We start from the raw sequence: 17,554 nt of genomic DNA on the forward strand, positions 1-17,554 counted from the left end.
CAACATACATTACCAAGGTGTGTGACCAACCCGATCAGCGTTCTCGGAAGCTCTTGTCCTCTCTGACCATTGATCCTAATTGATATGTATATTGTCTTATAATCCATATCGTTTTTGTAGGATAAAGGTTTATTTTATTATTAAGTTTGGAAATTAGTGTATTTTTATTTCTTTTTCAATTAACGGTTGTAAGTTCCTTCCTAAATAAGTCTAAATTGAGATTTTTGAGGTTTCTGACGGCTGTTGCAAATTCCGCCATGATATTTCGTTTGGTCTGACTCGTTACGTAATTTAAAGGTGGCTGCGTTTTTGGTCTTGTAGGAGTAAATCGTGGTTGTAAGTGGTGACCAAACAACTGACATGATGTGTAAAGTCCAAATCCACGAGTCTCTGCGAACTTTTTATCAGTCTTACCTATAATTTGTAAAGAAAATATTTTTTTTTATTTTTTTATTTTGTATTCTGCTGCGGCTTAGTTATAAATTTAAAATGGCGTCTACCGAGAGAGAGGCCATTCAAAAACAAATTCAACAGGATTGGGCCAATAGAGAATATATAGAAATCATAACAGCAAGTATAAAGAAGATAGCAGACTTCTTAAATTCATTTGGTAAGAGAAAGATAAGTAACAATTTTATTTTTAATTTCTAGTACCTATCAATCTTGATTGGGGGTATAACAAGGAAATGTTTTGGCCTGCAGACGTGCCCCGATGTTATAGTTGAAAATGCGAATTTAGGAGTGAGTTTATGCATTTGCTGAACGTAGACTAAATATCCGTATGAGAGGCGGGAAGGACTTTGGGAGATAAAACACATTTGCAGGTGCTAGCCTAGTTGTTGACTCGAGAATTTTCAAGTGAAGCGCAGTATCATGAGAACTGCCATACTAATTCAGAGGCCTTAGTCGCCCTTGTGCCGTAAAAACAGAAATCAAATCAAACTAATTCAGAAAAATCGCCATTAGTGAAAATCCATTCAGTAGTAAGGTTGGATTTACCCAGGTCATCTTTAAAATAAATGAGATTAGTGAACAGTTCAGCGCTCGATAAAATTTATACAAACCCAGCTTTCGACCTCAAAATTACTGATCTAGCTTTTTTTTTTTTTATGAAAACCCCAAGCACGAAAGGTATAAAACCTATAGTACTTAGTACCGTGCATGGGTTGAAGGAGAAGTATAGGGGAGGGGGGTGCCGGAAACTTTGCTCTAGAGACTAAACATGGGTTTCACCACTTCAAGCCTCCAATAAGCAAAGTGGTGGTATTTCACCGGTTGATGAAAGTCATCTACCACCTTGAAACTGCATGACAGTTTCTTAGCTGTGCCTAGAGCCCTAGACTATTTAAATCTGACATTGCTGTGTGGATTAATTGAGTTAAAAAAAAAAAAAATTCCTAGGAGACATTGGGCTTAGGTTGGGTTACTAGATCTAGAATTCAAAAGCTAGGACAAAATAGGAAAAAACTAGGACATTTTTAGTTTTAAAAATGAGGACATTTTAAAAATTATTTTTATTATTAAAAAATACAATACATATTTATCGTTACTGCCAATCATTTTCAGTAAGGAGTAATAAATTTTACAATACATTTTCAAATTATAAGTAACCAACAAGATACTATTCACAGTATTTGTTTCCATTTTATTTTATAATGTTGCTCATTGATTGCTAATTAACGAAAATGCATGCTTTGGTTCCCGTTGTGGACAAAAATATAAAATGTATATTGAACAGTGTTTAAAAGCTTGGAACATACCTCGGGACTCTGGCATATATTCAGCCCACTTCTATGGGCTAATAAGTTTTGCCAATTATCATCTTTCTTTTTCTCAGAAACAAATTCTGTAAAATTCATAAATTTGTAAAATAATTATTTGACAAATTTATAACAGTAGATTTAATCTACTGTTATAAATTGACAGCAGATTACAATCTATTATTATCGATTTTCAATTAGACAAATGATGATGATGCAGTCCACTTGTGTAATTTTGGGATAATACAGTCCACTCAATGTAACCAGCACATTGTTTTTATTTATTCTGTTGTATTGACCGAAGGTGTGACGCACAGAATATTTAATGGAAATTCATTTTATGATGAGGTGATTTTTTAAATTACAAAAAATTAGGATGCAAGTGGAAAATCTGGAAGGATGTCTGAAGACACCCTAAAAACTAGGACATGCCCTCGGAAACGAGGACATCTGGTAACCCTAGACTTAGGCAACAACAGTCTTATTTGTGTAGGTATGAAGTTGTGCAAATGGAGAATAACAATGCAATACAAAAGACACTACATAATGTGTGTGTGTACATCAGGGCCTATGATAGGGGGTGCAGGGAGTATGTCGTACCTGGGCCAGGGAGCCAAAGTATTAGCTGTAACCAATATTACATGGTATTGCAACAGTTCTTAGCTTATCTATAGAACTTTTGTTGCCTAATGATAACTATGATCGCCAGCTTGGCTAAGCCTATTCAAAAGATCAGGCATCACATATTGTACGTTCTGATAAGCCAATGATTTTATGCTACAAAGAAAGTTAAGTAGGTATGCAATTTGTACATGAATCATGAAAAGGTGAAGTGTATATTGTATATATTAAAAATCGGAATGGCTTTTATCGTTGGCTAGTGGATGTTGACATTGCTTGAACTTAGCTGTAATAGCATGTTCTCTTAAATGACAATGTACATAATGTTAATTATAGCAGTATTACTATTAGTACTACTATTAATACTAGTCTGCTGCTACCACTACTTCTACTACTGCTACTAAATTATTAGTGTATAATATTTTTTGTCTTGTCAATTTTTTTTCCTTTTTTCAGATTTAAAAGTATAAATTCTAAATCATCTCTCTAAAATGTATTCTCACAAATCAGGAGCCCAGAAAAGAAAAGATGAGAAAGAATGAGAGAATAATGAAAAAAGGGGTCAACAAACGCTCTTTAAATTTGGACTAAGTGTTGCTTCAAAAAATTTTTCATTCAACTCACTTATAGAATTTTACAAGAAGAAACTGTTGGAAACCTCATCCCCAAACAAGGAGCAGTTGATTTGGGTAATCATGTACGGGATTTTGATGAAAATGGAAAACTGAGAGAAACAGACATACAGATGCATGTGGAAGCGAATTTGGAAAACAAGAGGAATAATCATAATGTAAGCTTTGATATTGGATGTATCACAACCGAGTTTCCATCTCAAAAGGAAATAGAAAAGTATGTTACGAATGGTCACATCCCTCTGCCTAAAACATTCCCAAAAGATACCTGCAATCAAGTTTTCCCAGAAAGCATACTGAAATTTCAAAAGCACCAATGAAGAACTACATGTAAGAAACTGGCTTTTCTGACGTCAACAGAAAGAAGTATTATATTGTCTTCCATGTCGATTATTTTGGCACAAGGCAGTCAAAAGTCTCAAACACTAGTACTTCTGCGTCTAAATCTGCACTTGTATCTGCTGAAGGCTGGGATTTTAATGAGAAGTGGCGGAAACTTTCTTACAGGATCCCAAAACATGGAAAAGGCAATAGTTACAGAGAATGTTACCTAGCTTGGTGAGAACTAGAAAGGCACCTGCTGTCTGGGACAGCAGTTGACACCATTTTAGAAGCATCAATCGAAACTGAAGCTGTGAAATGGTACAATCTTTTAAAGCGCATCATCGATGTTGTACTCTTCTTGGGAAAATGTGGTCTGGCATTTACTGGTTCATCCCATCGAATTGGTGATTCAAACAATGGACACTTTTTAGGACTCATTGAACTGCTCTCCAGGTGGGACTCCATCCTTCAGGAACATGTGGCACCTTCGTAGCCAGGTGGACAGGAGCAGCATTGCATAGCACACGCTTCTTGATTAGACCGGGGTTCGAGCCCGTGACCACCAAATACGGATGATGCGGAAAGGTCAGGGAATGACCACCGCATATCCCCGGAGCAATATGGCCTTAGTTGCTAATGCTCCTAAAAACCAAATAACAAACAAACACAAACAATCGGGAACATGTGCTAAGTGTAGAGGAGTTACAGAAAAGGAGTGAGTGGCTTCAAGTTCATTATCTGTTCCCTGACTCACAAAAGGAATTTATTGCAGAATGCTCAAATCTTGTGGTCAGCACATTTTTCTGGAGAGGCAATCTGCAAAGTACTTTGCAATAATAGTAGATGCCACCCCAGATTCCTACCATATTGAACAAACAACGTTTCTTTTGAGATACGTACTTTTAAAAGAAACACAGTATGAGATTCAAGAAAGATTTCTCAAGTTTGCAGATTGTAGCAAAAGAGGGGAAGAAATTGCTCAGTTGATAACTGATACATTGAAAGAACATGTACCTCTCAGTGATTGTAGAGCTCAAACCTATGATAATGGGACAAATATGGCTGGAAAATACAATGGCACACAAGCAAAAATACAAGAACAATGCTCAACAGCAATTTTTTCACCTTGCTGTTGTCACACACTCAACTTATGTGGAAATGATGCTGCTGAATGCACACCTGAAGCAATAACCTTTTTTGGAACAATTCAAACTGTGTACCACCTGTTCAGTTCCAGTCCTAAGCAGTGGGAATCACTACGAAACCATATTGGTGGTTCTCTTCATGGTATGTCTGAAACAAGATGGTCAGATCGTGTTGAATGTGTAAAGCCTTTTGCAGCTTACTTGCCTGGCATTAAATTAGCACTGGAAGACCTCCTAGAACTAAATTTGACAGCCAAAACAAGAAATGAAGTCCATGGAGTTTTATTATATGTGACATCTTTTGCCTGTGTGTTAATGTCAGCTGTGTGGCATCTCTAGCTTGGATGATCTTGTCATCCAAGCTAGAGATGCCACACTGGATATTGAAGTAGCAAACAGAAACTCTCCTCACAGATCTGAAAAAACTTCGAAACAACTGGAAATGCATGTGAAATGAAGCCAAATTGGTCGTGTCAAACCTAAAGATAGAAATAAAACTCTCCTGTAGATGTGATGGAGTTAGGTGCAAGAGGGCAAGGCCACATGATGACAGCACACCTGATGCTAACTTGGAGGAAATGAATGATACAGATTATACGTCAGAAAAGGCCTACTTCAGAAAGTGTGTTTTACGTTTTGGTAGACAATGTTTTAGCAGGATTAACTGTCTGCTTCAGTGCTGTTAAATAGCTGGCAAAAAAATTTGATTTCTTGTGGGAATATCTCACAATGTTTGAGAGTGATGTGGAGAGAAAAGCTTTATCCTTATCAGAGCAATATCCTGCTGACCTTAACGGTGATGATTTTGTAAAAGAAACACAACATTTACCCTGAGTACAAAAAGCAAATTTTGTAAATGCACAGTTAAAGCCATTAGATCTGTTGAATTTGTTAACAGAGTACAGACTTGGTGACCTGTTTCCAAATGTTTGTGTTAGCTTAAGAATACTATTAACAATTCTAGCAACAGTAGCTTCTGCAGAGAGGTCATTTAGTAAACACAAGCTGATTAAGAATTATTTAAAGTCTACAATGTTTCAGCAACGTCTTGTGGATTTGGCCAGGCTAAGTATTGAATCAAACATTGCCAGAACAATTAATTTTCTTGCTGTGATTCAAAATTTTTCACAAAAAAAGGTCAGGAAAGCTCTTTTTTAAAAGTAAATACTAAGCCTATCTACTTTTTTACTTTTTCCTGATAATTATGTCATCTGATGATCTGATCTGCATTGCAATATAAAAGGATGTTTCAATGTGAATTCTTTCTCCTTATCTATATCGTAGCATAAACAAAGATGTTCAAATCAAATGTGCTTTCTTCTCTCTGATCCTCTTTAATGTAATTTAATTTTATTTATATTTATCATGGAGGGAGTATAGGAGCATAAGGCCCCAAATGCAGAAAATCAACAGAGCGTTCCATTCCACCTCATCTCATCTTCCATACCCTTTTTAGCCTTGCAGGCTACAGCTCATGGCATAAAACCGTAGTGGATAAAAACAGGTTGACTAATGGTGAAGGGAAGGGGGCCCAAAAGAAACTTTGTACCCCCTGATAAAATTCCTCTCAGAGGTCCTAGTGTACATATACACACACAATATGTAGTGTGTGTACGTGCTGTAAACATAAACAAACCCATGAAGTGGGGCCCCCATTTATAATGATGAGTCAACGAGCAGATATTGGCCAAATTAATATGAATCTTTAAAAATATTAATTAATTGTATTTTTACTGTTTCATAGGCACTATTGATTACACATACATTGGTAGCCATCAACTTAAAATACAGTGACACAAATAAAGTAGTTAATTCTAATATACACAGTTTATTACAAACCTCTGCAAATTCAGCAATCACCCCACCCCACCCCACCCCACCGGCCGCATGCAGTAATATCTATTGAATATATACTTGTACAAATTTTCAACTTAATATTACCGTATTCCTAACTTTGCGAAAAAAATGCTAGGAAAAAAAAAAAAAGATATGTTTATTGTGTTCTTGTTTTGGGAATATTTTCTGTATCGATCATATGTGGTTTTAATGTGTATTACAGTAAAATCTCGTAAATACAAACTCGGTTTATACAAAGTACTCGTTTATATGAAGCACATACCATTCCCCTGTGAAAAGATAGGCTTTTCTATGTAAATATATTTGTTTATTACAAAATTCGGTTAATACATATTACAAAGTTCTTTTTCATCCCGTGAGAAATAAATATTGTCATTTTGTATGTTTAATACAAATCTTGGCAGAGTGATCCGATTATTGTCCCCGGCCACCTGGCTCCCTACTTACTGAAGGATGGCACTGACTTTTTAGAAATTAGTTTTGTGTAAACAAAAGCAATTTATGGTAGCTACAATGTCAAGTGCACTCTGAAAAACATCTTTCTGAAGGATGTGTTGTTAAATTAACAAAAGAATAAAAAGTTTTTCTAAGTTGTTTACATGCACTCCCTCGCTCTCCATGGGAATAAGGTCAGTTGCAATTGTTACCCCACTTCAAAGAGTCTTTTGCTATCGTATACAGCAATCTGTTTTTTGTGCCATTTTATCTGAGCTCATGTCTTTTTCAGAAGTTGTGTCTTTAAAGTAATTTAAAATTTGTTTATATTAAATTTTATCTAGCAGTGTTATGGCGACAAAACATAGACGGACAGAATTAAGCCTGTAAATTAAACTAAATTAAACTGAAAATTATACAAGAGGCTGATAGGATGGAAAGAAGCAAAATGGATATTGCAAACGAATACAACATCCCTTTACCTACTTTACTTACAATACTGAAAAACGGAATAAGACTTGAACTGGTGACACTGGAGCAGCAATGAAAAACAGGAAACAAATTTGTGGTTCAAAACACAAGGAGCTTGAAACAAAACTTTAAGTGGTACCAACATCTAATTTGCCAATATCAGGTCCAATTTTGCAAGAAATGGGAAATTATCTAGCTCAGCAACATGGGATTAGCAACTTCAAATGCAGCAGTGTCTGGTTCCAAAGATTTAAAGAAAGGAATAACTTGGTTTTATGAAATGTTGCGGTGAGTCTGGATTAGTCGACAAAGAAAAGGCTACAGACTGGTTGTGTCTGTAGCCTTTTTAATCTTGATGAGACAGGTTTAATTTATAATTTGCTGCCAAACAAAACATTTGCTGTTCAAGGAGAGTCTTGTCATGGTGGAAAATTAAGTAAACAAAGACTCACTGTTCTGTTATGTTACAATTCAGATGGCAGTACAAAACTATGCCCACTTGTGATTGGTATGTTTTCCAAGCCAAGATGTTTTAAAACAGTTAACCAACATCCCTGTGATTATGAGGCCAATAGAACTGCTTGGCTTGTGGTCAGAATTTTTCAGTCTTGGTTATCAAAATTGGACAGAAAATGGCTTCAGAAAAAAATTCAGGAACATTTTGATGATTCTAGACCGTTATACAGCACATTCTGCCGAGACAAGTTGACAAATATATGGCTGTTGTTTTTACCCCCCCCCATACCACCAGTTTAATGCAACCACTGGATCAAAGCATTATTTATAACCTCAAGAGAGCATATAGAGCCCACTTGATAAGGTACTTGATCAGCAACATAGAAGGAGGGAACAATTTGCAGCCAAATTGGAATGTCTTGGATGCTATCCATATCTTGTTATTGCTTGGGAAAGTATTACATAAAGTGTAATAATCAACTGCTTCAGAAAGAGTGGCTTCGGAGAGAACATCATTGAAAAACATGGTCCAGCAGACAAATGTGATAGCAACAGTGAGGAATGGAGGAACTTGAAGGAGTATATGGATTTTGTAAGCAAATTTGAAGAGTTTGTGAAGGTGGATGATGAAGTTGCTACCATTGCAATGCCAACAGCAGAAGAGCTGCTGGGTACCAAACAAAATGATGTTTTTGTTGACAGCGAAAGTGAAGAAGCATGCGTACTGCCATTTTAAAAAAGATGCCCAAAATGCATTGAACATAATAGAGTATGTGTTGGCCTGCAGTAACGTTGATAAAGAAACAACTATTGCATTTGATAACATCTGTGCTGTAGTTAAAAATGCATATAGGACAAAAACTGATCAAAAACATTGGTTTCTTTCTTTAAATTAGATTAATTTATTAAAAAGTTAATGGTTTGTATGTCTCCTTTTATATTAAAGATTGTAATTCTTTTTACTGTGACACTAAAATATTGTATATATCAAAATATATACTGTAATATTTTCATTTCCATTAATATTGCTTTTCTCTTAGTTTATCTTACAAATAAAATAAAATCTTTAAAAAATATGTTATTCCTATTACTGTATTGTTAGACAAGGCTTTTGTTTTCATTTTATTCTATTTTATTAATTTATTTTTGATATTATTATTAGTTATTATTATTCTTAGATATACAATATGTACCAAAAAAAAAAAAGAAAACTGTAAAATTTTGACACTTTTGAGGGACCTCGTTACCACAAACCTTGTTATTACAAAACTTAAAAATTTAGTTCCCTTGAACTTTGTATTAACGAGAGATTCCACTGTATATCAGAGCAAGTGTATTCACACACCGATTTACATGTTTTGTGGGCTGAAAAATCCAAAGCTACTGTATTACCTTACGAAAAATTATATAAAGAAAATAAAAAGTAAGATGAGCACCTGTCAATTATACAATTCTTTAAGCTGATTTTTGCCTCCACTGCATCTAGCTTTTCCATCAATAAATCACCCTTGTTATTTCCCAGAGTGTCAAACCTCATATATGATGTTTTTTGGATTATTGACAAGTTAAACACTTATATAAAAAAAATATGCACTTATAAACACTTATATAAAATTATGTACAGGGCACTTCAATTAAAAGACACCACATATAAATAGTGGGTGGGAAGGTAGGAAGAACAGATACGTGGATGGGGCTAAGGAGGATAGGGTAAAATATGGCTGGATGGTGTGTGGATTACAGAATTTTTATATCAACAGTCAGGTTCCCTTGCTGAAGCAGAGTGGTCATAATCACATACAGGCCAAAATGGTCTGGATAATTGAAGTGAAAAAACCCTAATTGCTTTTTAACACTGTGGGTGAGTTTAATCAGTATCAACAGGAACAGCATAGTTTTTCCCTCCTTGGAACCTAGGTTTTATTTTTTGTTCAGCAAACAAGAAAACTGACCAGAGAACACATGCAATTGACAACATTATACACTACGGATGTCTGAGCTTCTGTTTGAGTATCCCTGCATAGTGGATCAGTCTTTAGTGCCAGTAAAGTTGACACTTTATATTGCTGTCTCGCTCCTATATTGAGATTGTGTTCATCCCACTGATTGGAGCAATTGCCAAAGTCCTCTTTCATTGATGTTGTAGTTAGTCATATTGAGATGGAGCAGGGTTTTCCTGTGTTATTTCGGCTTTTTTTTTTATCCTAAATATGCAAATTGAACACACACACACACACACACACACACACACACACACACACACACACACACACACACACTTCTACAGAGAAATATGCAAAACGAGTATGAGCAAAAAGCTCTAGTGCTAATAAAATTGGTGCCTCCGTAGCCAGGTAGGCAGGAGCAGCAGTGCGTAGCACATGCTTCTTGATCAGACAGGGGTTCGAGCCCGTGACCACCAAATACGGAGGATGCGGAGAGGTCAGGAAATGACCACCGCATATCCCTGGAGCAATATGGCCTTAGTTGCTAATGCTCCTAAAAACCAAATAACAACAATATAACAACAGCTAATAAAATAATGAAATAAGTTGATAAAATCTTGTGTGATATTGAATTTGGACTGTGTATCACTGCTTAGATTTTGCCATTTCTAAATTTGCCTGATTGACTGATTTTTTTTTTTTTTCCCTTAGTTGGGTAGTTATTCCCCATCCTTGGTTTAGGCTAGTCTAGAAACATCATTTGTGTACATCTGAAATGAATGTGAAATGATTTTATTTTAAGAAAAAAATGAAACCAATTCATATGCAACGTTTGTTCTTTAGTATAGTCAGTTCTGCTTTAATGGTACATGCGTTCCTAAAAATCTCCACATAATAGCATTTCACCCATTAAAAACAACAGGGCTTATGGGAAAAATAGGAATAGGGGCAGAGCACTCAAAAAAAAAAAAAAAAAAGGTTCAGTTTGGTAAGTAAAACAGTAAAAAAAAAAGTTAACCCAATAAAATTGCTAATACAGGTTTAAACATCTTAAATTTCTAATAAATAAATAAATATTACAGTAAATATAGTAAATCTTGACAAAATACCTTGTATTGGTTGGAGACTACGTACGCTTACCTACATAGCTTAATAGTGTAATATATGCATACTAATTGATATTTTTGGTCACTGATTTTTTTTTTTTTTTTTTTACTGCAAATTTAAAACAGTAAAAAAGATAAGCAATCAATAATGACGAACATGGCACACAAACTGCACAAGTGAGATATGGAGTGACAAAGTTTACGAAGCTTAAAAAATTGGAATGAAGAGAAGATTCTGAAAATTTATTTAGTTTATTTAGTTTTTTAATATGATTGGAGATTTCATGGAAGGGGAAACACATTTCACCATAATAATGTAAAAACCCACAGAATTCCAGCTACCAGTATTATCGCAAATGCAGTAAGATCGAGTTTACTACCCATTTATAATCAGATTGCACTAACAGAAAAGCCCAATGAACTGGGGACTGCAAATTGTTTTTACTGTTTTATGGTAGTGACCTGACCTCCAGAAATGTGCTCCTCTGCTTACGCTGTCCCGCCTCACAGAATTTCTGTTTGAACAGAAAAATATGAGTTCCTGAGACCATGAGTTGGCCTACAATGTCACCTGTTATCTTGTGAATACAGTGAATGATGGGTAGTTGTATTTACTGTAGTTGTATTGTCTTCCCGACCAATACAACTGGGAAATATGGTTGTCACACGTTTGACGTTTAACATTTTTTAAGCTTTATAACCTTGTATGCATTGGTGCGCAGTTCACTACGTTCAAGCTTGGGGCTGCGTTTTGCATTCACCTGGTGTTACTCGCAGATGAAATCATACATGAGTAGGGCTGCCATCCGTCCTCAATTTTTATTTATCATGGACTGTCTGGGAGGAATTTCTAAAATTTTGAAAAATATCCAGAATTTTGGCTCTTGAAATTTGAAAATCTCCTGATTCTTATCATTGGTAAAATTAGTAAGGCGTGCACTAATCAGTTTTGCGGAAGTAATTCCAAGAACTCCACTTCCGACTGTAAACAGCACAGATTGAGTAGTTTATCATTTAACATTGAGGAGTTTATCATGCGTTTGGAGTTGATGACATTTTGTTCATGCAGTTTGACTTTTTCACTCCATTTTTATTCTCTTTTACATTCTTGGTGAGTAGACAATTCAAAATAAATTTTCTCTCGTTATTTATTTTACCTGAAATTCATTCTAATTAAGTGAATTTTTTCTAAATTAAAATAATGATTCCATGTTTTTTTAATTAAGAGATCTCACTTTTTCTTCAAATTATTGTTTATCTGTGTATAAACAATGATTTGATTCGTCCAGCTTCAATTAGTCGTGTTTACTTACAAGCAGTGCTTTTTTTGGGATGGTACGGCGTACTGACACCTTTATTAACAGTGATGTGTGACATTTGGATTCTGTACACTTCGAAATTTGTAATATTCTGTAAATTTTTTTTCACATGTTTACCTACTATTCAAATAAGCCTAAAATGATTTAACTAAATTTGCATTTTTTACTGTCTATTAAGATTTTTTTCTATATAAAACTGTATAGCCATTTTTATAATTCTAAATTACTCAGTTGGACCTCTGTTTAATTATTTTGAATTCCCCTTTGAAGTTACATTTATAATAGTTTCTGTTGAGCGAAGAAATTTTCATATAGCAAACGGATTAGGAAAGAATTAACTCGGTACGCCCATTTCGCTTTTCGCCTTCAGGCAATTAGTGCTGCTAGGCAAATTAAGAGAGCTAAAGGCATTCTGCAACTTAGTGGTACCTGTTAAAACCTATCCGACCATCTGCCCCACATACGGAGAAGTCACGTTGGTCAAGAGTGAGCAGATTAATGTGTATTCCCAATGGGCTCTGGCCCACCTTCTTCTGCAGTGGTGTCCAACCTTTTCCCATACAGGGGCCATATTCAAAAAAAAGTTAAGATTTCTTTAGTGTGTTACATTTTCGATATCTTGTTGCATGTAAAAGAAATTGAAAATATTCAAAAATTTTATTAAGTAAAAATTCAAATCAAATCAAATTATTATATTAGTGTCGCCCCTTGTTTCTAATATACACCCATATATGTATTTTGTCTGTAAATTGCGTGTGTTTTCTGGTCAATTTGGTTGTTTTGCTGGATGAAAAAAACCCCAGTTTCTGGGGGAAAACCTTGCTATCTATGCCTGAGACCGACTAACTCAGCCATGGAGTGAAAAAAGCCCATTAAAGTTCCTTGCGTCATCGACGGGATTCGAACCCGGGTATTTTCCACTCGGTGTGGGAGGACGGTGACGATACCACTGTGCTACCCGAGCAGACTTATTAAGTACAATACACAATTACATTTACTGAACAAAACATTTAATTAGAAAATGTTTTTGTTTTCACTACTGTTTCTTAAAACTGTAGACCCACCAGTGACCCCCTTAGTTCCAGCAAAATATGTTGATTCGTGGCTGCTTAATATTTGGAATATTAAGCAGCCACTTTGGAATATTAAGCAGGCAGTAAATATTTGGAATATTCTACAAAAACTTCATTATGAAATTATTTTTACTTATTTTACTCACAGTTTACTTATTTTTTTTATATACTTTAATAATAAATTTATGCTTAATAAACTGTGTTAATATACTTAATTTGTTGTTCTTATTCTAAAAACATTACTACTAAAGTAACAATATCAGGGGGGAAAAATTAGAGTACTTTTCATATCCTTTTAATTTTAAATTTTTCCTGATAGCAAAGAATGAGTACCGGCACCTATTTTTTTACAAAAAAAAAAAAAAAGCATTGCTTACAAGTAAGAATAGTTTTTGTATGCAATATTTCTTAATTATCAGTTGAAGTAATCAGTCACTTCAAATAATTTTTTATTTCTGCTATTTAAATTAAAATAATTCCTTAATTTACATAAATTCAGGAATACCCATTATGCCGAAAAGGAATTGCAGTTTACAGACGACTTGAGGATGAAATATCCAGGTTTTTGAAAGGGAGGAGTAGATGAGGAGGCGGAATGCTTCATTTGCAGTCCAGAAAGCTACATCTCTCTTGCTAACAAGGGTTGAGGTGATTTGAATATCCACATGAATTTAGAGAAACATAAGAAGAACATTAGATTCGAAAAACGTTGCAGCAAGGTAACAGACTTTTCAGTAAACACCCCTAAAAAGCTTGATGCAAGAGTTTGTTTGTTGCTGAGGAACCCTTGCCTTTCATACAGTGGTGCATCACCACAGCTATAAATCGATATCTTGTACAGCAGAATTATTAAAGTTGATATGCTCTGATTCAGATATTGCTAGGAGGTCATCTTGTGCAAAAACAAAGATTGAATAATTAATTCTGTCTTAGCAGTCCATTTGAAGAAGTTAAGTCCTTGCAGAATGTACAGTTTTTTGGAGTTTCCACTGATGTCACTAATCATGGATTTCTGAAAATTTTTCCTATTCTTGTGCATCGTTTTGACTGGATAAATGGTTCCTCAAAGGTTAAGCTAACAGAATTAAATAGCTAGTCAGATGAGACCGCAGCTACTGTTTCTGGCTATGTTTATGATAGCTTGTGTAAAAGTGGCCTAGATAAGAAAAATATTGCATTTGGTGGAGATAATTGTAACGCCATGTTTGGAGGAGTGCGGAGATACAATGGGAATAATGTATTTTCAAATTTACAAAGATTATTTGGTCGATCGCTAATAGGAGTGGGCTACCTTGCCCACTCCTATTGTGGCATAACTGTATCCAGCATGGAGCAGATGCAATTGATGTAGATGTTGACTCCATTGTTCTTAAGGTTTTTGATTATTTCAGTGTCTACACTGTACGTGTTGAAAACCTAAAAAAATTATGCAAATTTACAGAGGTTACCTATAAAAAAACTTCTGTATCATAGCAGAACACACTGGTTTTATCTATTACCTGCAGTTGAAAGGATTATAAGTATTTATCCAGCCAGCCCTGGGGTCTTTCTTTTTGTCTCAAGAAATCCCTCCAAGATTTTAAAACTTTCTTTGAAGATGAGTTTAGTGAAACTTCTCTTGTTCATTGCTGAACTGTAATGTCAGCTTTCACATATAATGAGCATAAAAAGGAATGACAATTCATTGATAGAAGTTATTGAAGCTCTTGCTTCCGTAAGGGATATTCTCTCAGAAGGAAGTAAATGTCAGTTAATTTCCCTCAAAATGAAGGAAGTGTTGGAGAAGAGGCAAGAAGGATATACAGAGAAATGTGCAGTTTTCAGAAAAAATATCCAGAACTTATATTCATCATGCACTGAATACTTGGACATGTGGTTGAAACTACTGGAAGAAGTTTCTTCATTCAGGTGGACGTCTTTAAGAGAGCCACTTGAATGGGATAGTGTGGTTTCAACAGTTAGGTACCTTTGTACAAAAGGTGTGTGTGTGTGTGTGTGTGTGTGTGTGTGTGTGTGTGTGTGTGTGTGTGTGTGTGTGTGTGTGTGTGTCTGTGTCTGTGTGTGTGTGTGTGTGTGTGTGTGTGTGTGTGAAGTGCTTTTGATCAGTTTTGTAATTTAAAAAAAAAATTCGTTGCGGAAATTAAGGATACTGATGTTTATGTTTCTTGTAATGTAAGATGGGCTAATTATTTTAGCCACTGTGAGAAGTTTTTCACAGAGCTGTTAATAATTGCTCAATTTTTCTTTTCCATACCACCACATAATGCATTTATTGAAAGACTGTTTTCAATGATGGAGATGCAGTGGTCTAAGGATAGAAATTCGTTTACTGTGGATTCAATTAAGGGAGTAATGCTTAGAAAATTCAATTTCAGTGACATGCTGTGTAAAGATTTCCATTCATATTTATCCAAAAACATAGATTTACAGAGAAAAATTGCATCAGTCCAAAAATATAAAAGAAATGTAGAGAACAGCAAATAAATTAGGCTGAGAGAAAAAAAAAAAAAAGTGTTTTTTTCATTCATACCATAATTAAATTTTTTGTGTATCATTTTTTACGAATTAAGCAATCCGCATAAGAATGGTAAGTGTGAATTCTGTTAAGTTAAGGGATTTGAGGTATTCAGTTAAAATATTTAACATGTTATTACTTTGCAAGTGATTGTATTATTACCCTACTATCATAATAAACAGTTATTAAAGGCTTAGGCATTTTTGAAAAGACTGTAAGAGAATGTAAGCTGTGTTTTGGTAGAATAGGGAAAGGTGTCCTCAAAAGTTTGGATTTTTCTGCCCAAATGCCCTCATTTTTTAAGGTTAGAGAGATGGCAGCCCTATGCATGAGCCGACACAGAAATCGCGTTATACTCGCATTGTTCCCTAATACATCAATCGTGTTAGAACAAATTCACATTGTGAAAATGTGCATTATAGCAGAACTGACTGTACTGGTGTTTTTTTTTTTTTTTTTTTTATGAAAGACCCAAACAAGACAGGTATTAGAACCTATAGTACTTGGTACCGTGCTTGGGTAGGAGGTTGAGAAGATGAAAGAAGATATTCTTGACATTTAGACTTGAATTTCTGTAGACTGTAATTTTCAGGAAATATGTATGAAGGAAGGTTGTTCCAGAAAACGGCAGTTGAAGGAATAAACGAGGATGAAAAGTTGATTCTGTGAGTTTGAAGTTGTACAGTAAATGGATGTTGGCTTGTGGCAGCACGTGTTCAGACTGTTTTTAAAGAGAGAGCAAGAATTATAGAAGCCAATTCAGAAGAACAGTGCCCATGGAAGTATCTGTAGAAAAGGCATGAAGCAGAAACAGAACGTCGATGAGACAGCGAGTGGAGAGACTCTGTTACAGATGAGTCATTAATTAACCTAACCACCCTCTTCTGAATGGAATCTAGAAGCCTGAAAGAGGTTTTGAGAGCACCGCCCCAGATGTGGAACAATATTCCATGGTAGGGCAGATTTGCGATTTGTACAGAGTGAACATTTGGAAGAAAAGTAACAGCGAAAAAGAAAACCAAATTTTTTAGATGCAGAGGAAACAATATTTGTAATATGCTTGTGGCAAGAGAGATTAGAAATCATGGTAATTCCTAAAAGAGCTATATCATTTTGCCTAGAAATCGGTGTCATCAAAGATAAACATAGGAGCAGAAGAATCCTTTTATGTGAGATATAAGACAAGACTGAGTTTTAGAAGGATTGAAATCAACAAAGTCAAAAATCAACAACATTGGTCTTTTCCCAATGGAGAATTACCTGGAGATCGGCATTTAAGGAAGTGGTAGCGGATATTTGAGAAGTTGAAGCTGATTGAGCAGGGCAAGGTTTCTCAAAATGGAAAGTGGAATGCAATGTGCTATCATCGGCAAAACTATGGATAGGATTTGTAGCCAATGGAAGAAGGTCATTAATATACAAAAGGAAAAGAGTTGGGGAAAGAACTGAAACTTTTGGGCACACCAGCATTAGTGGAGAAGTTAAAGACTGAGAGCTATCTACCATCACCCTCAGTGCGTGATCAGAGAGAAAACTGGATAACCAAAAAAAAAAACATTTTGCAAACCATAAGATGGAAGCTTGTTTAGAAGGCCTTTATGCCAAACATGATCGAAAGCCTTCGAGATGTCAAGAGCAACTGCTTATGTTTCACTGAACTTTTCCATTGAATTTGTCCATAAATGGGTAACATAAGCCAGAATATCACCAGTGGATCAACACTGACGAAATCCATACTGGCAATCGTTGATCAGACAGAAGGTTTCTAGGTAGTTTAAGAGTTGGTGGTTAATTGATTTCTGCATTACTTTAGAAAGAATAGAAGTAATTACAGTCGGACGATAATTGGATGGGAGGGATTTGTCATCCTTTTTAGGAATTGGCTGGATATGAG

The 17,554-nt window shown here is 35.2% G+C and overlaps 1 protein-coding gene across 1 annotated transcript in view; it reads left to right on the top strand.

Annotated features, from left to right (window-relative positions):
- The first annotated feature begins 268 nt into the window (after positions 1-268).
- HSPC300 (hematopoietic stem/progenitor cell protein 300) overlaps positions 269-17,554 on the top strand; it is a 90,102-nt gene continuing 72,816 nt past the window's right edge. Inside the window, exon 1 of the mRNA XM_090374768.1 lies at positions 269-610. Within this exon, the coding sequence (XP_090230894.1) occupies positions 490-610 (121 nt within the window). The 5' untranslated portion in view covers positions 269-489. The remainder of the gene's footprint in view (positions 611-17,554) is intronic.

This window comes from Mastigoproctus giganteus, chromosome 1 (assembly GCF_048544385.1).
Source record: "Mastigoproctus giganteus isolate SK-2022 chromosome 1, ASM4854438v1, whole genome shotgun sequence".
Lineage (NCBI taxonomy): Eukaryota > Metazoa > Arthropoda > Arachnida > Uropygi > Thelyphonidae > Mastigoproctus > Mastigoproctus giganteus.